Below are 25,122 nucleotides of genomic sequence, written 5' to 3' on the forward strand. Positions count from 1 at the left end.
AAATTTTATATGAAATTTAGACTTCCACACCAATCATGTCCATTTATGTGCTAGTTTACTTGCACCCTGTGTAAAAAAACATGCAGGATTCATGGTGCATGTGTGTGTGATTTGGATTTTTAATGTAGCTTTAAAAAAAAATTCAGTCATATTGCTATGTCAAGCAGTGGGACAGTTTAAAGTGATGTCTAGCACTGGGGGCATCATGGCACAAACATACAGCATCATTTCCCATCCAGTCACATTATCCAAACACCAGGCCAATAAGTCTGAACACTAACCTCTTAATGCTGAGCGCCTAGCAAGGCAGCTGTTAGTACCACTTGTATAAGTATGACTTGGACAGGGTTCTAACCTGTGACCTCCTGTATCCAAGGTGGATACTCTAACCACTAGAGCCACCGAAGCGGTCAGGATTCATGGTACTAAATGAGTAGAATCTGATGACAAGAGGATAGACAAAATTAATTTTTGATGCCAAGACTTGTTATACATCATAAGGAGTGCTTATGTCACAAAGTTGCTAACTTGTGATTTGCCCATTATTCCTTATGTCATTAATAAAATTTGTCCCCATGTCCAAGGAAATCTAAGAACTGTTCAGTACAACAATGTGTTTTTATATTTGATTGTTTAAAGACTGTAACATTTAGTTTCATTTCTATCATCAATAGGGATAATATAATGGCAACCAAATTTAAACATCACAGTTGAGCTGAATAAAATTAAACTAAAGCTGGAAGTCATCACAAAAATGTTAACTATATTGCCTACAGGCACAACAATCATGATAAAGGAAATACCCTTGGAAGAGAAATACTAATGTCTCACCAATGTTTATATGTTAAACAAAAAACCTACACATTGGCCTGGGTCTCTGTCCAATCCCAGCAGGTTGCTGTAGACCTAGTGCCTGCTCTTCATTGGTAAGAACAGCCACAACAGCTCGTATTACAGCCTGAAATAAGTTAAATGGTACCAGTTTTTATGAATCAATATAGGCATTTGAATATTTTTTGTCATTTTATTTTTTCTATTACCAGTATAGGTTTCAAGATTTCTGCACGATTTTGCAATTCTGCAATATTAATGTACAGAATTTGTAACGTTAAAATGGATCAACAGAAGAATTAAAAAAGGCAGACTGTGATCTACAAAATACCCATCTATGTAATCTGTACCTATGCATGATTTCTCAATTCTCCTTATGAGACTTCTTGAAACTCTTTATTGGTTGTTGGTTTTTCAAAGACACTTTTAACACATAACAGCTGTAAATAATATTTAAAAATCTCCTACCTCATCTGCCTGGGACCAAGGTTTAGATGGTGCCCGCATTCTCCTCATCAGCAGGCAGTACCATTTTTGTCTCAAGTGGTATACAAGATTTGCAGCCTGATTGAAGAAAAAAAACCTGTTTCAATATCCTGTAAATGCAATCCTTTTAAGACATCTGCATATTTACACACACACACACACACACACACACACACACACACAACATATAGGACAATATTACTGTTTTAAAGGTACATACCATTTTATAGCTGAAATCTACCGCTTTTGAAAATTAAAAGTTATAACCTAACACAAAATGTCACTTTTTAAGCATTCCATCTGCACATTACAAAAAACAGTACTAGTCTGATGTGGACTCGACATGTTCCAACAGAGCAACCATTGGTGCAATGAAGGGTGCCAAGTAATCTGATTAAGAATTGCTACATGATGACTGACATGTGTAAGCAACATGCTGTAAACTGATTACTTTACTGTTTTAATTTGCAGACTTTATGGTCAAATGTGGGATATTTTTAAAGGTGTTTAAATAATAAAGGGATTAAAAGGTGATCCATGATGGCTTCTGTGTCTGAAACACTTTGATAAGTATTTTGATCTTTTGTCTTGTCTAATTGTTACATTTTTCAAGATGCTGATATGACCAACCCTTCAGAAGAAATAGTGACAAGATTTTTAATATGTTCATTGTGTCAGCCATTTTGGAGGTCAGATTAGCACCATTTTCATTCAAGATCGTCTGTCATTATAATGAGTCTTATTGTGAAAGATGGTTAACATGATGACATATTGGATGTCAAATCAGCACCATTTTCATTTAGTAGAATTTAGACACATGAAGTCTTCTGGTGAAAACTCAGCTTGGATATGCTTTTATGTCTCTTGTGGAGTAGTGTCAAGATTTTCTAGATTGCCACTGGCTTTCATATTAAATAAGTTATTGACACAATTTTTATTTTACAACCAACCAGACACCATAACAAGTATTCCAGTGAGAACATCATGCTGATATTACTTTCTGTTCTGTAGGAGTAGCAATAACAAGATTTCCAAGATGACTGCTGTGGTGGCCATACTGGATTTGAAACTGACACAACTTTCATTTAGGAACAGCTACACAATTTAAGAAGTCTTTAGTGAGAATTCCATGCTGACAGTAGTAATAACATGATTTTCAAGATGGTCAATGTGACACCATATTGATGTCCAGACAGCACCAATTTTTTTTAGGACCAGTCACATATCATTAAGAAGTCTTCGGGTAAAAATCCCATGCCAAAACAACTTTCAATTCAAGAGGTGTAGAAATAACAAGATTTTATAGATGGCTGCCATGGTGGCCAAACTGAATGAGAACGTCTATTGACAGTTTCAAGCAATGCTGGATGGCAAGCTGACCTGCCAGACTGACCATATCTATGATACCATTACACATTGATCCAGCATCACATTTAAAGCTATCTGGCTTAGACAAACCAACCATGCCACACCAGCACTTGGACTACCCTCAAAATCTGGCAGCATCACTGCTGTTTGGAACAGTATACCCATGGACAGAGAACACACAGGAGGACAACTCCTCTGTCGACATAGGGGGTGACATGGATATTTAGGACCAACTAGATCATGGGATGAATGCGTGTGTCAAATTTCAAGGCATTCCTCCAAGTAGTTTAGGAGTAATGATAACAAAGTTACGCTCATGAACAGACAATTAATCACAGACAATGGACATAAGATCATCCCTTAAACTCTTTGGTCTATGATCACTACTTCTAACAAAACTGGTTTAATGGGGTACTTCAGTAATCTGAAGAACAAAGTTAAATAAGGGTTAATTTTGGTTAGAGGGATTGGTATATACCACCATTCTGTCAAGATGCCTTCACATTGGCAACATTTTTTATGCAAACCTATGAACTAAAAATGCATAAAGAAATTTTTAATGCATTCCAATTATACAAAACAATTTTCTTTGAAGCCTTTAGTACAAATCTGCCTGTGTATTGATTGATCTGCTGTAAGCGCAGTCCATGTTTTACAATGGTGCCTTTGACCATTATTAACCATGCTATCAGGACAAATCCTGGATTTTCCATGCATGTTTGAAATGATAGCACCTGATGACTGAGAAATTTACTGAATGCACTTTGAACTGATCCTGGTCACTAAGACATCTTGTACATTTTAATAGGCACATTTAATGTCCCGGTGATTAAGACTCAGTCCACCATTGCAAATTTGTGTCTGATATGCTTGCAAAACATATCGTCATATTGAGTAAATTACCCAATCCATTAATTCTTATCTAGATCTTGGTCAAAATATTCATTCTGGGACTTGACTAAAGGGCTGCTCTACCTCAGAATCAACTCTGAAGTTGAGCCATTCATCCAGCTGCAGGGTGGAGTTCTTCAAGTCATCTTTGTCCTCATTTTCACTATCACTATCATCCTGGAAACCCTCCGGATTATCTGAAATAAAGTCATAGCCCACTTACTTGATCATAAGGTGCAAGGTCTGAAACCTGTTTTTAACCCAGACATGCCTACCCCATAAAATGTTTTTGAGGGATGCCACCACCAAAAATGAGGGACAGAGCATGAATATGAGGAACATAAGTATGTTAGCATGAATAAACATAATAAATTCTCTCAAAACATCACTAAATACCGGTAATGCATATTTATAATAATTATTTATGTATAAAACCTAGTACCCACCTAATTACAATTATACAAATATACAAAATTGAAGCCCAGGACTACTTAATTCATCCTAAGGGACCTGCAGTAAGCGCTTTTCAGGTCCTGCAGCTCATTTTCAGTGTAGATCATGTCTGTAGCTGACCCTGGTCTACATTTTGAAATTGAAAGTGCCTCTACAGTCTCTGCACTCAATTTACTCCTGAACTCTGTTTGATTTTTTCTCACTAGGGAGAAAACTCGCTCACAGTGTGCAGATGAATGAGGTATTGTCATTAATGAAAGCATTATTTTTGGCAATATTTTGACGACCACTGTTCCATCTTCCTTCAACTGGCTGATAGCAACCCAGGTTTCATAGATTCTATTTCTTAGACATGAATGAATATCTATAGATTGTTATTGTGCCATTTCCGATTTCACATCTGCTGCAGTCACACTCCTCAGGTAATAATATTGAAAATCTTTCAAAGAAGAATGCAAAGATGCCATTGTAGCTTCTAGTTGCAATGCTGGATAAAAATATCTGCAAGCTTTAATAAATCATATTTAAGGGACAACTTGTATCTTATGTATTTTGCTGATGTTTCAAAAAAGATTCTTTCCCCATCATAAAAATCTTGCAGCCTCTGTTGTCTCAGGTGGACCTTATCTTTCCATCTTTTCTAGCAATAAAGTCTGTTGCAGGCTGTCCAATCAAAATATCTATATCCTCTTTCTGATTGTGCCTAACTTCAAACTGAATTTCTGTTACAGACTGATAAAGCATATCTGAAGGCTTCACAAACTTCAAAAGAATGGTTTTAAGAACCTTTTCAAGACGTCTTTTTAGCACATGTATTAATAGTGCATCACACTGTAGCTCTGTATTCACATCATCATATGGTTTTAGAGCATCTACCAAGAAAAGACATACAAGGTGATTTGTTGGAGAAGAGAAGGTGAGTCTCAGCTTACTTACTCTTTCTTTTAAAGATCTGGATGATGCAGACTTCTCTTGCTCTTTGAAAAATTCATGAAGAGGGTCCCAGTTGTCCAGAAGTCTTTGTATGCACCTGTTGATGCTTAGCCATCTAGTAGAAACATATTTTAGAATTTTATTTGCTTTTGTATCATGTAGAATCTGCATATCTTTGAACACTGCTTGCTGTTTACTGCTTTTGTCCAAATAATAATACACATCAGTCAAAAGCTGGTCAACATTAAATGGCAGACATGCAGCACCCTTTTATGTCACTATATGCATCAGGCGACACACACAGCCTGAAAGATATAAACTGGGTTGCTCTTTAATCATAAACCCACAGGCTCCTCTGTCCTTCCCAACCATCACAGAGGTATTGTCAGACTCAGGAGCCAAGCAATTCTTCCAAGGAATGTCATGAACTTGTAATTCATTCTGTATCAGATTTCTTCACCTGTTGCTGAGCCTTCACAAACAAAGATTGAGAGAATGTTTGATGTTACTTATGATGATGTTGTTGTTGTTGTTATAGGGTTTAACGCCATTTTTCAGCACAAGATAGGCTATACATGGCGGCCAGTATAACTGGTGGAGGAAGAACCCTGGAAAACCCAGGGAAGAACCACCGACCCACGAGAAGCCACTGGCAGGCTTTCCCACGTATCCACGCTAGCCGAGCCTTGGACTCGAACACACGCAGACAGAGGTGAGATGGCAGTGATCCGGAACAGTGGGCGCTTTAGACCACTCGGCCACTCGGGGCCCCACTTATGATGATACTGGATCAACAGTTATGACAACAAGAGGCAAGATCTTTATGTTTCCTTGATCACTGCTTCCATCAATAGAAACAGTGAATGAGCAATTCCAGATTTTCAGCTAATTTTAATGTATTATTGGCCGCTATTTCTTTAACAATAGCAGTTCCTTTTGATCTACTATACTGAAATTGTTTAGCAATGTCAAGTCACTAAACATAATTTTAAAATCCTTTGAAAATGTATCAAGTATGCTCATAGGCAGATTGAGTTCAGTAATAATATCTACTAACATAACTTGGGGCCCAGAGTGGCTGAGTGGTCTAAAGTGCTCACCGTTCCGGATCACTGCCATCTCATGTCTGCGTGGGTTCAAGTCCATGGCTCAGCTAGCGTGGGAAAGCCTGCCAGTAGCTTCTCATGGGTTGGTGGTTCTTCCCTGGGTTTTCCAGGGTTCTTCCTCCACCAGTTATACTGGCGCCATGTATAGCCTATCTTGTGCTGAAAAATGGCGTTAAACCCTAGAACAACAACAATTAACATCACTTAACAGCTCTAATTACATCAGACTTAGGCATAGAAGATGAAGTCGTACATTAGATCCAGCCGATAATGGAAAAAATCCAACAATTTTCATATAGCATTTAACTTCTTTTTCAAGGTCAGAATGCCTTTTACCTGAAACGTGTCTGCATATATCGAACATATCTCCAGACTTTATTGAAAATTCACAGCTACAGATGTTGCAGAAAGCATTTATGTCTGCATTTTTTCCTGGCTTTATGAATTCATACTACTCAGTGTATTCTTTACGAAAACATTGTATTTTTTTTAATGTAAGTTTTGAATCACTTTCATTGATATCCAATTGCTTTTCATCAGAAGCCTTGAATTTTTTGTCCAGAATCAAAAACAACTCGCCGTAAACAGAATGTAAATGAATCTGTGAATGTAGATTTTTTTTACTAGAACCACCTCAGAACACGTTTTGCAATGGCTATTTTAAACCATCATGCGCGTGCAGAATTTATGATTTCCTGTTCTGGTCAGTGATAGCATATTTTATGAAATACAGATTTTTTATCCCACTTGTGCAGATTTTCAACACTAAATGCATATTTGCAGGATGCAAAGGCAAATTTCGGCATTTTGCAGGACTAATATGCAAAATGTGGGATGGTAGGCATGTCTGAAAACCTGATGGATCTCCTTGTAAGTTATGAAAATGGTCTTCTTTTCTGTGGTAACACCTAAAAACTCATATGTCATATATGGCATAATTTCTTCAAAAAAGAATCTTCAAAACTGGGTAAGCTCACTTAAAACAAATACCTAAAATACAATAATCAAAGTACAGTGGTCACCCTCTTACAAGGCCAACACATCTGCAACAGGAAGGTGGCCTTTTGAGAGGGGGATCACACAGTATTAATTACATATAAAGTAAGAAAATCATAACTCATATTTAAGTATTAAATATAGTCCTAAACTAAAATCACATGCAAGTTATACATTAAATTTCACAAACATTATATCATTGTTATTTAAAATAATTATGATCAACTGGTGAAAAATTAAAAACTGAGATAAAATCAGTGAAGAAACATCTGGTTGTAGCTATCATTTCATCCAATGATTTTCCCACCACTGACAAATGTAACACTGATGATGTTTATTTGAATCTTTCTGACATACAATTTCTCAACCATGATCAAACTAAGTCTCCTTCCTTTTGCTTGGTCAAGTTGCTTTCAATTTTCCTTTTAAACCGAGAATGTCTGACAATATTTTACAATCTCCTTTATGGGCCACTATATAAAAATGCTCTTTTTTTTACAAAAGAAGTGAGCCTGTGACAAGAACAATTAGTTTTAGTCTGGTACCCTTTCATTTACATGCTCTTTGTTACAAAGAAGTGAGCCTGTGACTAGAACGATTAGTTTTAGTCTGGTACCCTTTCATTTACATGCTCTTTGTTACAAAAGAAGTGAGCCTGTGACTAAAACGATTAGTTTTAGTCTGGTACCCTTTCAGTTACATGTTCTTTGTTATAAAAGAAGTGAGCCTGTTACAAGAACAATTAGTTTTAGTCTGATACCCTTTCATTTACATTTTATGACCTAGCACAGGAAAGTCATAATGTCTAATGTACCTTTTGCCATTTGTGCTTTATGGCCACCAGATATGCTGACTTGAGATGAACAATACTGTGCTTTTCAGCAGTGATGTTTTGTCATCTTGATAATTACTGGTAGTAACAATAGCCAATAATTATTATAGTGACAAACGGACATCTAAGGAACACACAGCAAGAAGGATAATCGGATTACTTACATCTCCCTTGATAAATCATGTGACAAAAATAGAGGCCACAGTATACATGAGGGCACAAAATACCAAGGGACTTCTGAAAAGTTAGGAAGGGGATGCCGTCCCAGCTGGACATTGACAGAGAGAGGACAGAGGGGCAAGGGGATGAGGGGCGCTGTTTAATTGCTGAATACTCATTTTATATTTGTGTTGGGAATAACTGTCAATAAGTTACTTTCCCTAATTGTTAAAATCATTACTCCAAGAGATTTCAAGATACATCACATGTGCACCTGCAAAAACATTCCATATTACATCACTGCTTTGTGCATGTGAATGTGGATATATTCAAGCATTATTGTTGAATCACAAAAAATCACTTTTTTTATAAAACTTGGGATATTCATTTTGTGAAACAACAACCATCAAAATCATTATTGAAACTCAACGTTTTTGTGCTCTATTAGTAAAATACTGATAAAATAATTTGACTGAACAGAGAAATTTCTGCACATCCTTGAGAAAACCTTTGAGTGCCAATTTGGGAATTTAAAGGTCATTATAAACTTTGCAACTCACTTCTCTATTATGAAATACATCTGTGAAACAAAGCTTTTCATGCCAGAAGTACACCTTTTGCTTGGTTCTCTTGATTACTTTTATCAATAAGTAGGATAAACTGGTTAATGTTAGAAACTTTAATTATGTTACTTTCATAATAATACTTCTAACAGCATTCAGAGGAGTAGCTCTTGTGTGAGTAGGATTTGCATGCCTTTCAACTTTTTTAAATTTAATTGATATTTATTTATTATGGTTTTTCCACCAGTAGGCATTACTGACATTTTAACTGATCAATTTTTCATCATATATTATTATTTACAGTGATTGTGAATTTTGTTTTAAGAAAATGTAACAAAATATACAACTTTATTAAAAGCTACAAATTTTGTGATATCTGCATCAAATTTATTGGATGTTTTCAACAATAAAAAGAACAAAATATCAAAGTTTTTGATAGTGATTTTCTTCACATTCAACTAAAATGGGCATGGGTTTCCATACAGGGGGCCAGAGAAAGATGCATTGCATACCGTTCAACATTTAAGCAATGAAGTTATAATTTTAACAAAACATCCAACATACCATTATTGAAAGGTTGACTGTATATATTCTAATAATTTTTGGCATAACAGAGGCAATCTTGTCACTACACTGCACCAGCTGAGCTCTAAATCAACCTATACAAATAGCTTGGGATGAGTGATCTGGATGGGGGCTTCAAAGGGTTGTGAAAAGTATCCTATACCGGTATGAGGAGCAGCAAGTGGCTAAAACATACATCTAAATACATGCAATCTGATTTAAATGTTCGTCTTTACTTCACTTTATCTCTGAAGAGAGATTTGATTTTACAAATTTATAGAACATTCTGATACACAACATTTAGGCAATCACTTTGTAAGAGCAATTTGTATTTTGAGAGTCACCACTGATATTCTTGGAGAGCATCTGAGTGCATAAAATGGGTCATGCAACTTCACCACTCTTGACAGTTTGATCAAGGACAGAGAGAGCAGATAGTTATTTGTTGGTAGCCCATAAATTTAAGAAATGAAACCAGGTTGCAACACACAAGTGAGACATGGAGCAGAACTGCATGTACTTTGGAACCATGGACAGTGCATGCAGCATGCTCATCCTGCAAACTGCAGCTAGTGCTATTAGGAAGCAAGTCTTGTATCATAATTGTTTCAAGAAAGGTAAAAGACAAGTGCTCAAAGGGGTTCCATTTTGTAAACAAGGCGAGCTAACATGGCCAGGATATATGAAAACTACAAGTTGGAAAGGTTATTGTTGTGGCCAGCATCATCTTTTCTGTGAACATTTCCAAGATCATGGAATGGTATCCCTTGTGTCAGGGGTAAGCTTCTTGTCTTCAAGACGAAAAAAGATAGCCAGTTGGGGGATGGAAGTTGAGAGTGGCATGATGTCAAGCAGCCAATGAAAATGCACCACTTCTCCTCAAATGCACTTAAAGTGGAGACTCATTTATCTATCATGATCTTCTCCATAACTGAAGCACATAACTCCTTTTTGCACAAGGCATCCCTGATAAAAGCTAGGCATGAAGGAGAATTTTCTCTGGACATGGATGGGATACTGGCAACCCTGACTGCTTTAGCAGCAGGGGGGTCATTATGATTTTCCTGGGTATATCCTTTTGCTAGATCAAGCATACTGCTGATGCAGGATCTGTTCCATCAGAGATGGGCAATCAGAACTATTTTGCAAGCCCTGTCACCCATTTTCTGTATGTTTTTTGGTATAACTGCTGGAGGGAAGACATTTATCCATATTCTCTTCACAGTTCATTCAAGTAGCATTGACAGCCCATGCCTCTTGGTCGGGGAAGGGTGAGACAAAGGTGGGCAGTTTGTTTTTCAACCTCTTTATGTGTGGGACCTAGCATCAGATGCACCCATAGGGTGCAGACTCATGGAAGATACATGAATGGAAAGACCTCTCTGTATAAAGTTGGCCTCTCTTTGACAATGAGACAGCAAAGTCACTAAGCCAGCCTGGGATGTGTTGGACTTGTATCTTTATATAATACTTGGCACACCAAAATTACTCTCATACCATAATGCAGAGATCCAGTGAATCTGTCTCCCCCCCCTCCCCTGTGCTTGACAAGAACGTTTACTTGTCTGATATTATGATAACTGTATTCATCTTGATGCAATCCACCCATGTGTGGCAGGCACTGAGAATGCCTTTTGTTTCCAAGAAACTGACGTGAAGAGCATTCTCTTGAAGCATCCACTTGCCACTGAAGATACAAGATCCAACCTCACATTGATTATCCAACCTAATCTGCAAAAGAGGTAGAGAAGGCTGCTCATATCATGAACCAAAAACTGACCTTATGACATGATTTTGCATTAATTTATCCTGGTATGAAAGTGTCACAGTGGAGGAGGTCGTCTTGAAGTGGGTTATAGCACAGAAAAAAGTTTAAGTTTAAGGCAAAATGAAAAAGAATGGAATTAGCCTAAGCAAAGGTATTTGTGTGATACTGTGTGAGTAGGTCTATAGAAATATACATCAGACAGAAAAACTGTGCTGTCTCCATCTTGAACTTTGAGGCAGTAATAGACTGGTTCAGTCTGCTCAAGCTACGACAGATCTCAATTTTCCACTGGTTTTTCTAACCAGAAAAAGTTTGGAACAGAAACCCAGAAGTACAGTTTTTCAGACTACCTTAACAGTCTCCTTTGTGAGCAAAAGCCCAATCTTCTTCAGTAAAACATTCATCTTCAATGAAAGTGGATGGGGTTGGATGAACAAGATTTGGTACCCCTCCAAAAACAACTTGGATGGCCCAATCTTTTGCTGGAAATAGGTGGATCCATTCCTGATGGAATAAAAGGAATCTGGCACTCACAAGAGGGTCATCAGTGGGCAGGAGGGATGGTTAGTTATTGACAAATGGTGGAAGGCATGGGGAAGGAGAAACAATTTCTCCTCCTCTTGGGGCATATGGCCACTAATATCTTGCCTTGCTAAGAATAGTTTGCCATTGTTGCTGAGATTCACCCGTGTGGTCTTTTTGTTGATGAACATCTCTTCTCTGGTATATCCACTTTCTCACCTCCTCAATTCAACCCTAAACAAAGAGGAAGTAATTGAAGGGGAGTGCAGGGTTGCCAAATGGTGGTGTTTAAGAGAAGAAGATTGCAGGAGTGCATCTCTTCTACAAAATCAAGGTTACAAGAGGCCATTAGGGCATTTGCCATTATGTGGCGAGCAACCCTATTGAGTACCTTGGCAGGGCATAAGATCACAAGAAATGCCAAAATGAAGAGGGATAAGTTGACACAACACTCATGACCAAACTTAAATATGGAATTATGTTGTTGTTGTGGGTTTTAACGCCATTTTTCAGCACACGATAGGCTATGCATGGTGGCCAGTATTAACAGTGGAGGAAGAACCCAGGAAAACCCTGTGAAGAACCACCAACCCACGAGAAGTAACTGGCAAGCTTTCTCATATACCCACATTGGCCAAATCCTAGACTCGAACCCACACAGACAGAGGTGAGATGGTAGTGATCCGTAACAGAGAGCACTTTAGACCACTCAGCCGCTTGAGGCCCCAATATGGAATTAAACATATTTCTGTCCTCCTTTTATAAGAGAGGAGTAGCCACATTGATGGCAGTAATATCCTTGCCTAGGCTAGGTATATTCAAATGACAAACATCAGTATGTGATTTTGTACCAGTGTGGTCATAAAGTTGCAGGCAAATGACTCACCAAAAAAGCATGCCCCTGAATTACTGGGACTGCAAATTTTATAAGGGATGCTGAGTAATTTCTGCAATTTTTGACATGTTTATCATCTTCATCAATGTCCAATGGATCCTTGACATTGTATGCAGTATTAGGTACCAGTGGTGGAGTGAATTCCAAACAATGCAAAGTTTTCAAGTGCTACCTTAAAACTGAATTATTGTCCTTTCCATGGTTAAATTAGAATGTTCAGGAAGTCCATATTGCCTCCTTTGTCAGCTCAGGAGTTGTCCATCTGTGTGCTCTGCATCCAGAGTTATAACATTCCATATGGCAGTGATGATGCTGAAACATCACCATTCATTACTAAGGTTTTACCTCTTGGATATGCAAGAAGGAACACGCCAGTCCTCTCCAGAATCGTGCATTGTCCAGCTGGGGAATGCCAGTCTAGTGCAGTTAGTTGGGCTGGGCTCATAAAGCAGATTGGTTTGGGCTCATAAAGCAAAAGTTTAAACTCTTAAACATCCGGAATATATATGGTCATTCAGTGAAAACAAGTGGAGAGAATCTATACGAGCTACTTCCCTTACTGGACTGAATTTGGATGAAACAGAGAGCAATTTTATTGGATAAGGTATTCAGTGGAGAAAGTCAAACTATTCTTTGCAACTTAGAGTAGACAACTGACTCACCAACTGACTTGAGACAGATACAAAACAAAAACCACAGCTTATCTGCTCACTGAATCAACTCACCTTAACTGGTTACAATACCTAATATCAGATACATTTACACTAACAGGAAAAGTTACAAAGTCTGTTAAGATTCTGAAAGGATTTACTGAGTGAAGTGCTGATAGATTTGGAAAGGCATTTGCTGTATCCATACCTCCACACCAACACAAGTACATATTCATTCACGAGCTCTCATGTTAGAAGGCAGTTTGGTGCATAATTTGATCCATAGTTGTCTACCACCACTGGTGGATTATAACAAGGGAGAGCATTACAATTTTCATGCTTACTTTGAACCTGGAATGTGAAATAAGTCAGAAGCATAAAACCATGAAGCCTGACTATCACATTTGGTGATCTGAAAGCTTATGATTAGGTGAAATAATTTTTTACACATATCTGCACTGGTGTTACTGACCAAAATATCAACAAGATTACCATAAAAAACTGAATGTACATGACTTGTCACCTGTAGAAAAACAGATACCTAAGCTGTAAACACTGTTATTTCTCAAAGCATCAGCTGGTAATTTGGCAGGTCCTGTAAATATGGCCACTGTGATTGGTGAGACAAGAGTGCATGTTCGAATGAAGGCCATCTTATTGAATTGGGTCATTTCCTCGTAAAGAAGCCAGTCTGAGGCCAAGTCTGTCACAAATTTCTTAAATTCTTTAATCCTGCCACCAGAAGGATCTGGGTTTAGAACTGATGACATGTGGATCTTCACTTTCTCTGCATTCCTGAAGAAAAATAAAGATATTAGTTATTATTTCATTCAGTCATTTCTAGACTCTGGACAGGAAAATATTTAGACTATTAGTTCTATGGAATTAGTCTTTCCAAATGACCTTGACATACACTGGAGAAAATCTTGATGATATTCCTATTTACACGTCTCTAAAATCACAGTAACTGATGTAACATAATTGTGCACAGTAAAGTGTTGGAAATATATCTAAATGAATGCACTGGAAGAAAACAGACAGATTTTGTTTATTTCTGTCAATGCCATGGCATGCCTAGCAAAGGTTGTATGTTTGTATGTAGTATTTGTATATGATCAGCATGTATTCAAATACTGGACAATGGAAGTATAATAGCATACATACATGTCAGGTAAAAGTATTCATTCAGTTATATCAGCAGCATATGCAAGTAAAAAAGATTAACTTTCCAAATCTGCATGAAATCTTCTGTGCTGTATCTTGACAACAGTACCACAATAGTTTTGTGTCCTTTACCTACCAGTGACCTTGATCTGAGCTAGGGGCTTGAATACTGCATGATAAGGTGTGGGCCTGGATACAATATCAACATAATGTTGGGGTTAAGAAGTGACTGCCTGGATACAAAAACAGGCCATCTCAACATAGTATGACTGGCTCAAGTTTTTAAAAATTATCTTCTGTAGTTCAAACGTTATTCTCCAGGCAAGGATAAGAATCACAGAATTACATTATCCCTTTCTGTGATCTTGACTTTGAGACAGGGGTCTGGCTATGGTACACAGGGGTCTGGCTAATAAGCAAATGTTAATAAGTAGACCTCATGGGCCAAAGGCAAGTTCATGTTCTGTTGACCTTTCAAGTCACCAAACAGCATAAAACAAGGTCATGTTCTGTTCACTTTTCAAGTCACCAATCACATTTATAGCTTCAATATTTCTGAAAGTGAAAAATATAATTTTGAAATGTACTTTCTTTACAGACAAAAGAAGCCATAATAAAATATAATTCTACAGCATAGTGGCATATCCCTGCACCTTTCTCAGTTGAGTTCCACCCCCTCCCTATAAGGGTCCACCTATACTCCCGACACTCCAGCCCAGGGAATGGATAAAAATTGTTAAACTACTGTGCACACCTAGAGAGTATCCTAAATCATATTCCATGGTTTCAAGTCTCTATCTTGAATGGTGGGGATGAGTTAGTTGACATAATTTATAAAAATGCTCGCCCAACTCCACTGGTAGTTTCAAATAATTTTCTTTATAAAAAAAAAAAGAAACAGCAAGGAAGAAGATGCTGAAGCATCTGAGACCAAAATTCAAGATGAAGTTCACAAGATTTCAAATAACAGTATTAAAAAATTTCAGTGAATACCATACAATCAAATATGAATAATACTTAAGCAAATTAGAAATTTTCAAATTCAATATAATCAGCAAATTAATCACATATGGTACAGTGGGTTATTTTAGCTGTGTTGCCTTTTATGTACATACAAGATGCTTTATGGTGTTTTTGAATTAAAGATTTGCAACAGCTCAGTACTATATATAATGTTATATTACATATTTTAACTTAAACAGAATTATAACAAATTAGCTTCCTTGCTAAACATGTAAAAATTTCATGAAAATTATATGATTTTAATATGCACATTCAGCTCAGGTGCTGACCTTGTGACAAGTGCTTTCTTTTGTCTGTCCACTCGGACCAGGTTAGGGTACATTCCAGCACACAAAGCAGCTTTGACCACAGCCCAGTTCTCTGAGTTGGTGTTCAAGTCTCGGATGTCCCCTCCTCCTCGTGCACGAACAAACCCTGAGGCTCTCAGCTGACCAAGAAGTTGAGCCCTGCAGAGACAAAATAAAATTCACTCACTAAGTATTCCTCACCATGTTAAAGATTTCTGTGTTGGGTACTGAAATTCTCAACGTTTTAATATTACATGTATAATTAAATGTTGGTTCTTCTTGACCTTTACAGAAAACCCCACACAGTATTCTGGTAACATAATTACTTGTTATATCAACTGAGAAAATGTTCAGCATTATTTGCCAAAAACTAAATTTCTAATTACCTGTGTGTAACTCATTTTTACAAACCACCCAAGTTCAAATGCTGCTAATTCTTTATCTTCAACAACAATGTCTAGGCGTACAAATTAGACATTTTATGTTTCACAAAAGTTTTCATCCACAGAATGAATGAGAGTGCTAAAAGAATGAATGGTCTCGAATTGCAGTTATGTCTGGTGCCAACAGATGAACCTTTACCTGTAAACACTTAAGGATCACCATGGGGAAATTATAGTATGTGACCTAGGGGTTGGGAACCACTGCTTTATACCCTGTACATGGCAGACATTGCAGTTATCAAGCAACAAATGGCTGATTTGCCAGAGAGTGCAGAAAGATTGGCATAATCTTTGCCAAGCCTCAATGAGTCAGGCTGCCAATTATGTTTCAGTGCTATGGTAATTTTAGGGTTTAAGTGGCCCTTATTAAGCCCCAGTATGATAGTGAACACATGAATCTCTCTCATATCACAATGTGTGGTGCCTGTAGATGAAGTCTATCCAGTGGACATCATACCCAACAATGTATGATGAGAAAGAATACATGATAAGCACATTTATCTTGCAGATCTCTGGAATGGATTCTTACCCGGAAACAAAACTTTTCAACCAGGATGGACATCAAAATGTGGTGAAAGGAGATAATCCTATGGGAATTTCCTTCCCAAGGCATAAAAGTATGATCATTTCTGATCTAGGATGCAGATCAGACTCTCTGCAGTGGATAACTGTACCTTTCCCTTGTAAGCTGTAAACATTTTCTTTCAATCTGCAGTAGGCTGTCAGCCTGCAATCTGTAACTGGAATTTCATGGTATTAAGCCACTTTTTAGTAAGTGCTTTTTGAGGTTATACCTACTCCTACCTGTGATAAGCTATTCAGATGACACTTCAATGGTCACTCATTCTAAATAGTGGTTGCCACTCTGGTAGCTAATGGCAAAACCAAGGACCACCTTATCCACATTATATCTTGCCAAAACCAGGACTATCGTTTCAACAGGAAATGGCAGAGAACAAAATTACAGCAATAACTGACCTAAAAAAAAATATAATGTAGTAATCAATTAATTTTAAAAACAGTGATCAATACATGACCAAACTGATCAGTTAAACAATGTCATTGCTTGTATAAACAAACTGTACAAGTCATACACTCACCTCATGCCTACGATCATCTCCATACAGGCAGATGAAAGGAAGTTTCTATCGCAAAAAGATCTTTCCCAGCCATCTGTCCTTGCTTTCTGCCAGGCCTGAAAGTTTACATTGTTTATTTGAAACACAACTCTGAACTTTATCATGACATCATCAAAATTAAGTTTTTTAGCTAATTTCATATCCTTTATTTTGACAGTGTAATATTACATCATGATATTACAAATGAATTTAAGGCATAAAGATCTGGGTCACATCCATGTATAAGAATTTATTTCAAAAAGTCTCGCTAATGCATCATTTTGCAGTTTATTAAATGAAATTTTTAATTTTCAACATGTATTAAATGGAATCTGGATTTGTATTTTTGCAGCATCTAGATCAAAAACGAATTTGCATGCCAAAAGATGAAATTTGGTTTCTGTGTGTACAGGGTTTGGTATTTTATCTAAAGATGACAACAATAGCAGGAATTTGATGAAATAGAGGATAGTTAGGTAGTATACTGAAAAACCAATTTTGTTTGTCCAAGAATCAAGGGAGAAAACAATCTATCCTTTATAAAAACTGAAATCAAAAGACAAAAAGTGGTCTATTAAACGATTTAAATTTCCTTATATTTTTTTGCTTTTGCTTTCATAGAATAAAATCATTCAAGTTTGAAGTGTATAAATAATAGCAATGCTCAGCAAAAACTCACCAAAAAGTCTTTGGGAGTGAAAACTAAGGTACTGAAATGAATTTTAATATTTAAAATTCTAGAAAAGAAAGACTATACAATGAATGACATGAACATGGCAGGACTCATGACTGTCCTTCCCCACCTTAAATCACCTGCGCTTTTTACATTTCACAGCCATGATATCGCAGACTATCTTAAAATATAATGAACAAACAATATGGTGTAAATATAAGGTAAGATAATGGCTACTGAATATCAAATTATGAACTCGGAATCTTTTCAAGTCTATAGAAGAGCCAGATTCCAGAGGTAGCATAAGTAATTCGTAAAACTAACGTGATTGGGTAATGTATTTGACAGAAATAAGGGCAATTTAAAGCATCTAAGGTACTCCCACAAATTTGGTCTGGTTCCCTAACCAACTCTACTAAATCTAACATGATCAAACACTGATAAATCAGTATCCGAATTTGACCATAATGATTACACTTTTGTAATTTTTTTCAATTATCCCTCAAGCCTGTAATTTAAGGTCAGTTCAGTAAGACATATGGAAAATTGTATTAAAAAATGTTGATGCATCTTACCTGAAAAGCTCTCAGAAGACACATATGATCACTAAAGGTCCCTGCAGAGAATTTCTTCTTGACAACAGTTGCTTCTCTTTTCTGGTAGGGTTGAGCTGGCAGGATGACTACAAATTAGTAATTGAGCAATCAATGAAACTGATTTCTAAGAAAAAGTGATGGATTTTTAAAAAAAATTGACAAGCATTAAAGTTAAAGTACAGAAAAGGAACCTGAAACTGAGGGATAGTAGTGTCATATTTCAGCATAAAAGAACAAAAATAGGAAATTAATCTGGTGAAACAACATTTCAAATGGTTCTCGTTAGTTAAAGATGAAAAGTGAGTGACACTAATTAACAACAATAAAAATTTAACCAAAGTAAATGAGATCCATGATCACAATCAAAATTATAAAAGATTAGAGATGCAGTGGTGAACTGAATGGCCTTTTAGTGAAAGAGCAGTGTACTATGATTTCACCAACAACTAAAAAAGAATCTTACATGGGTCCCTATAGGCCAAGGCACACACAATTGTCAGCACTGGATCCAGACATTTCAGCACAATTGCATTCAGCACCATCTTTCCTAGCCTTGGTTCTACTGGCAGGTCAGCAAGGTGATGACCCAATTCTGTTAAGTCCTCAAAGGAGTCTAAAGCATCCATTTGCTTCAATGACAAAAAAGTATGCATTTGTTTCTTGATGAAACTATGAACTTCAATTAAAAGTTAACAAATAGAAACTGTATAGTACCAAGTCTATGTTGAACAAGATGATGAGAATTTGTGTGCATAATGTCATGCAACTATCTCTCTATTCTTCAAATTTGACAAACTAGAATTTACTAATTGCTTAGCAGTTAACAGTCTGAATATAACTATTTCCAAAGGTAATGTATATTTAATATACATAGCTTCTTTCTCACAATCAAACTCAACCAAGATCTTGATGATATAAACCAATTTACCAAATGTTATCAAAGCTGAATGAAAAATATAGTCTCAGCCAATTAGATGCAAAATTATCTCATTAATATGTGTAGATCTCATTTATTATAGAACCTAAGAAAAAGATGATATAGGTTAATTTAATGAGTTAGAGCAAATCCAATGGAGTCTGTTTATAGAGCGTTAACAAATTCAGCCAAAACAAATACAAGAATATCTCGTATGTAAATTCATCTAACATCATGATGATATATTAACTATTTATCAAGTCTGATAAAAAATCCAGTGGAAATTCCATCTGCAGACAGGTAACAAATTCAGCCAAAACAAATACCATATTTGCCAGCCGATACCGTTTGACCAGAAAATCTCAGCTTCATCTTTTACTCTGAATTTCTTTTATATATATTATTTCATTAAAATCTCCTTATCAAATGTCCTGTAATTTTTTGGGGTAAATAAAATTCTTCAAACTTATGTAAAAATAATAATCATTTTGGGGAAGAGATCATGTATGAAAAAATATAGGACCCCACAGTGAGAAGAATTTAAAATATTTACACAATCATCAGTATTAAATTCACTTACATAAGATGTAATTGCACTAAAGCAGCATTCACTAGTAATACAGCTGTTTAAATTTGATTACATATATGTGAATTAGAACAGTCAAGTTAGAAAATGAATAACCATGATAAAAAAGATTGATATTCCATCGCATTTTGTTCTTGCACCTTGTGATCAAATAAAATATGCTCAGATGTGTGTGTGTGAGAGATAGAGGTTTCAGGATGATTGTAATTTTATTGTTTAGTTACCTGACAACTGTGATCTTGTTCATGTCCTACAACAATCCTATATTCCATTATCAATTAATACCAATGAGTAAACAAGTCCTTCTTGTTTTAGTTATGGTACCCACTGTCAAACCATATGGCTTTGCAGCATCATTACATGCTAATTATATATGCCACAGCCATGGTCAAGTCACATCCAGATAATATCTGTTTGTATAAAAAGGTCATCTAATTTTAATTTTCATTTTTCTGTTTTAAAGTCATGACTTTATGCTGCTGTAGCATTAAGGAAAAGAAATTCTCAAAAAATGTTTTCTTCAAGCACATCCTATGATGTACAAATGAGGCCTATGAATTTTGAATTCCATTTTTATGTATCCAGACAATTTTCATGCATGCATTATACAGTGAAACCTTATCTTAATGGATATATCCAATCAAATGAACACAGAAATTTAAGAACCCTATTCATCATTTCCTTTTAACTACTATACATGGGACATTCGATCATAAAGAAAAATATTACATTCCCCCAAGTGTCCTTCACACACAGGTTGTGCTAGGTACTTACGTAAAGGAGCTGCACTGCATTCCTGATAATTAGGAATGGTGGAGCCTCAGGTGCTTTACTTAAGAAGTCAGCTATCTGTTGGTTAGATGGAGACAGAAGCTTGGTATGCAGGCACAACTCCTTAAAGGGAAAACAGAAAATAGTAAATGCAGAGCAGAGTTGATTTTTAATAGTACTTTCAGCACTTTATTGGCTTTATCATGGTTAGGAAATGTTAGCTAAATGACACTCACAAGAAGACACTGGGGCAGCTGATCCAGCCTCGACTGGATGGGTATAGAACTTCTGATCCTTGAATTACTTACCTGGCTAAATATGTTTGCAAGGATGTCACTCTTGTTTTCTTCCTGATTTTATAACTGGTAGATTCAAAGGAAATAATTCTCATGATTTATCATCCTGTCAAAAAAACTATGGCAGAAAACTATTCCTAAAATGATGTATTTATAATTCAAAATATTAAAATAACACCAGTGGTATTCTGACTTATAATTCAAATGTAGCCTGTAGACAGTTGCAAGGTCAAAGAATTCCATCTTATTAATTTCAATCCTACATTGCAATTTAAACTCCTTTCATCATGAAGTGAATTCAAGATCAACTCAATTTTTTAAAACATGTTTTGCATTGTCTATCTCATTCATTATGAACTGATGTGAAATAAAAGCCCGATGGTGAACAATGGAAAGCCCGATGGTGAATAATGGAAAACAATGTGACTGTTTTGTCTCACTTTTAAAAGTTAATTTGCATTAACTGTACAAGTTGTAACTACTACATCAAAGTGGTACTGGTGGCAAAGGTGGAATTGTGAGGTACCATAACAATTGACATTATTTTAAAATAAAATTCAGTTCTTATAAGCATGACAGTTTCATATACCTAGAAGTAAAATTTTAAACTCTAGATATTTGCATTATATAAAGATACTGTAAATTAAAATATTTTTTTATGTTTTCATCCAGAAATGTATTCATGGTATGAAGTGTTTATCATTTCATTACATTATGCATTACACAATACTTTCATCAACATTTATTTGGACCATAATAATCTGAAAATATAAAATATTATTCATTACAAATATGAAGTGTCCATTGGTGCTGTTTATCCTTGGGAATTTACCAGTAAGTATACTGCTTCCATTTTTGTGCAAGTCTAAACATCATGTAACTAGATCAAAATAATAACAGCTTCATCTTGGCCTGGCATGAACTGTATGGTTAAAGAAAGAGAGTAACATACTTGCAGTGGAACCCTCAGAATCTCTGGTGTGGCATAGTCCTGCATACTATGATATCGTACTCGACTGAACAAATGATAGCACAGTCCAGGTCGACAGCGCCCAGCTCTGACAGAATATGAAAGTAAAAAACAAAATGATTCAAGTTAATTTCCAACCCATTCAGAATGTGCAAAGCATCATATGAACTCCTCATAATCTAGATACTTACTAATCAGACACTTTTAACAAATCTGAATGTAATTATATATTAGTATTAGGTTATCTTAAAAACTGCATGGTTGATGACATTTATCAAACTGTTACAATCAGACTAAAAGATGATTCATCCTATTAAGCCAGACCATAACCTGACTGATTTGTTGTAGAGACCCTTGTGTGTGTGATATGCAATTTCTGGACATTTAAATTCTAGTCTCTGTTATCAAATTAATGTTTACTTTTCTATCAGTAATTCAATGTACTGAGTGTCAACATCTGCCAATTACAAGAGTTACTGTACATAGAGGGGCCACATGTAGATGAGTGATAAAAAGTGTCTGTCTTCACTGATCACTGCCACCTCATCTCACACCCTTAAAATGAGTTGGTTAAAAATCCATCACTTAAAAAGACTTAATTACAAAAGGGTTGATTTATATTATGACAAAAAACTCTTTCAAATTATATACTGGTGTACAAAAACAGGATCAAATTTTCGATAAAATCCACTCATGTCTGCTTGTAATTCAACAATCCAGTCCCCAAGAATGTACTAATATTCACAAGGGTTCATACTGTGTCTTAAAATTTACTAATATATAATACAAAGGAAGATACTTGTATTGCTCTTGCAACCTATTTAAGAATCAACACAGAAATTTCAAGCTACACATCAAATAGTGTAATAATTCAGCACCAATATTCAACTGTGATATTCAGCATTTTAGACCTACATCAAATTTGACTTATTACTCTATCTACAAGGAATGGCAGCCCATTTTCAAGCATTGTTGCCAGACTTGGCCATGAGCATGCCAACTTAATATGCATGTAAAACATGTTGAATACAATACTTCCCTCTTAATGGTCCACAAAAAATGAGGTTATCAGCTGATGGAGTATTTAATTTTGGTCAACTAATAGATTTGTAGGTTCCAACATATTTAGCAACATTTACTATTGACAATAATGTTTAACACGGTATTTGCTTTGCTAACTACCTTATAATAAACTTTATCATAACATATTTTCTATAACTTTAGATATCAAAATGGAAACTGGTAGCTGTATAATTTATGTTTTACACTTGCTGAGATCACATGTTGCACAAGCTGGCTTGTTGTGATGCTAGACTAGTCCTCATAACTTCTACATAAAAGATACCGATATAGAGTTGTCTGTGGACTAACCAGTCTACTAGACAAATCTAACTGAATGAAAATTTCGACTGACTTTACAAATATGTTGGGAGCCCCATGTCACCGAGTGGTCTAAAGCGCTTTCCATTATGGATCACTGCCAGCTCACCTCTGTCTGCGTGGGTTGGAGTCTCAGATTCGGCTAATGTGGGCATGTGAAAAAGCTTGCCAGTAGCTTCTCGTGGCTCGGTGGTTCTTTCCGGGATTTTCCCGGGTTCTTCCTCCACCATTAATACTGGCCGCCATTTATAGCCTATTGTGTGCTGAAAAATGGCATTAAACCCTACAACAACAACAACAAATATGTTGATGGCATTCACCCAAATGATTCATATTGAAACCGCTGAATGTTCTGGTCAGAACTCAATGAATTTAACTCAAAATCAATTCAGTTACAATTTGATTATGTATTTGTTTCTGTCATCATGTGGTGCCAAAAACTTCATGGGTTTTTCCCTATATGCAAAATTCAAGGACTTTTCCCAGCCAAGAAAACACTGATTGTTTCTCCCAACTCCTTCCCAATTTCCTATTACCTGTTAGCATCGAAACCCTGATAAATTTGTGGAGGTTTGCTGGAGTTTTCAAGGTATCCTCTCAAATCCAATGTTCTTCAAAGTTGCATGAACCATGAAATGCTCTTTGCTCAATCCATGTTTGTCTCTTTATTATTCCCAAGCGGGTAACTCTTGTGAAATACTGCATCCACGTGGCATTTTGATAAATGGTCTATTTGTTTCATGCCATTCAAAACATGATCAATTTATCCAAAATATGGGATAATCATACATCTTTAATGAACTAATGAGACTAAACAGGATATAGGCACTACACTACATACTGATGAGGGTAGCTTATGTAAATCACTTGTTACCTCCCTTTTCTTTGTAAAGCACTTGCTTTGGAAATCCAATTGCTCTTTAACATACTTATGGACAATAAGGCATCAAATGTTTTCTGAAAACACAAAAAAACAATCGTTTTTAGAAAAATAAACAGCAACTGCAGCATTAACATTTATAACTTAAATAGTCTCATCAGGTGTAGTATGTAAAGGGAAGTTATTTCTTTTGAGTAATATGAGTTCTAAATGGGCATGATATCACTCATCTGGCTTATGAACCTTAACAGATGACTGTTTCAGTAAGTAGGTACGTGTAGTACTGCCAGAACACAACTTCAGTAAATTATCTCCCAAACTGTATACCATGTTGATTTTAACTATGTTACTACATCTTGATAAAAATTTCTTCTAAAGATAACTGTGCAGTCAGAGCCATCAAAGATTTTGATGATAATAGACCCATTTGCCAAGTTTTATAAAAAAAATGAATGATAAAGAAGCTCAGTCAATGAGATACAAGGTATTTCATTAATATCCACTAATTTCACTTATTATAGAACCTGTCAATGACAATGATAATATAAGCTTAAGTCGAGCAAACTCCAATTGGAATTCGGCCTATAGCGATAATAAACTCAGTACATCTGACACAAGGTTAAGTCATTAATATGCATTGATCTTGCTTCTAATCAAACTTTTCCCAAAACTTGATAAAACTATTTAACAATATTGTTGCTAGACTGTTGACAAGCTGAGCCAATCAGATGCAAGATCACATGAATATTCTTGATTTTCACAAAGATACTGATGATGTAGGCCTGTTTATCAAGCTTAATCCTATTCTCACGTGTGAGAAAAATAATCTTCATCTCAGAGGCAAGATTTGGTATTTCACATGAACAAATCTTTGGTAACTAGTAACTTTTTCTATGCACAACTAGTTTTGGAATTAAGATTATCTGAACTAGAGATTATGTGAATCATGATTAATTTAATATTTTTAGGCTGATTTTCACTTGCCATTTAACACCACAAACA

At 36.0% G+C, this 25,122-nt stretch overlaps 1 protein-coding gene across 2 annotated transcripts in view; it reads right to left on the bottom strand.

Moving 5' to 3' along the window:
• Positions 1-25,122, bottom strand: part of LOC149801420 (3'-5' RNA helicase YTHDC2-like) — a 128,090-nt gene that overhangs the window by 25,716 nt on the left and 77,252 nt on the right. The window contains exons 17-27 of one of the 2 annotated variants that reach the window (XM_089955522.1): positions 24,115-24,197; positions 21,843-21,948; positions 20,598-20,717; positions 18,785-18,950; positions 18,301-18,407; positions 17,035-17,129; positions 15,474-15,650; positions 13,559-13,812; positions 3,661-3,773; positions 1,300-1,395; positions 862-958 (exon numbers count right to left, since the gene is read on the bottom strand). In XM_089955522.1, the coding sequence (XP_089811648.1) occupies positions 862-958; positions 1,300-1,395; positions 3,661-3,773; positions 13,559-13,812; positions 15,474-15,650; positions 17,035-17,129; positions 18,301-18,407; positions 18,785-18,950; positions 20,598-20,717; positions 21,843-21,948; positions 24,115-24,197 (1,414 nt within the window). Of the gene's footprint in view, positions 1-861; positions 959-1,299; positions 1,396-3,660; positions 3,774-13,540; positions 13,813-15,473; positions 15,651-17,034; positions 17,130-18,300; positions 18,408-18,784; positions 18,951-20,597; positions 20,718-21,842; positions 21,949-24,114; positions 24,198-25,122 lie in introns of both variants that reach the window. The other variant, XM_089955521.1, reaches the window with a different exon arrangement.

Source organism: Sinohyriopsis cumingii, chromosome 4 (assembly GCF_028554795.1).
Source record: "Sinohyriopsis cumingii isolate HCF-2022 chromosome 4, ASM2855479v2, whole genome shotgun sequence".
NCBI lineage: Eukaryota > Metazoa > Mollusca > Bivalvia > Unionida > Unionidae > Sinohyriopsis > Sinohyriopsis cumingii.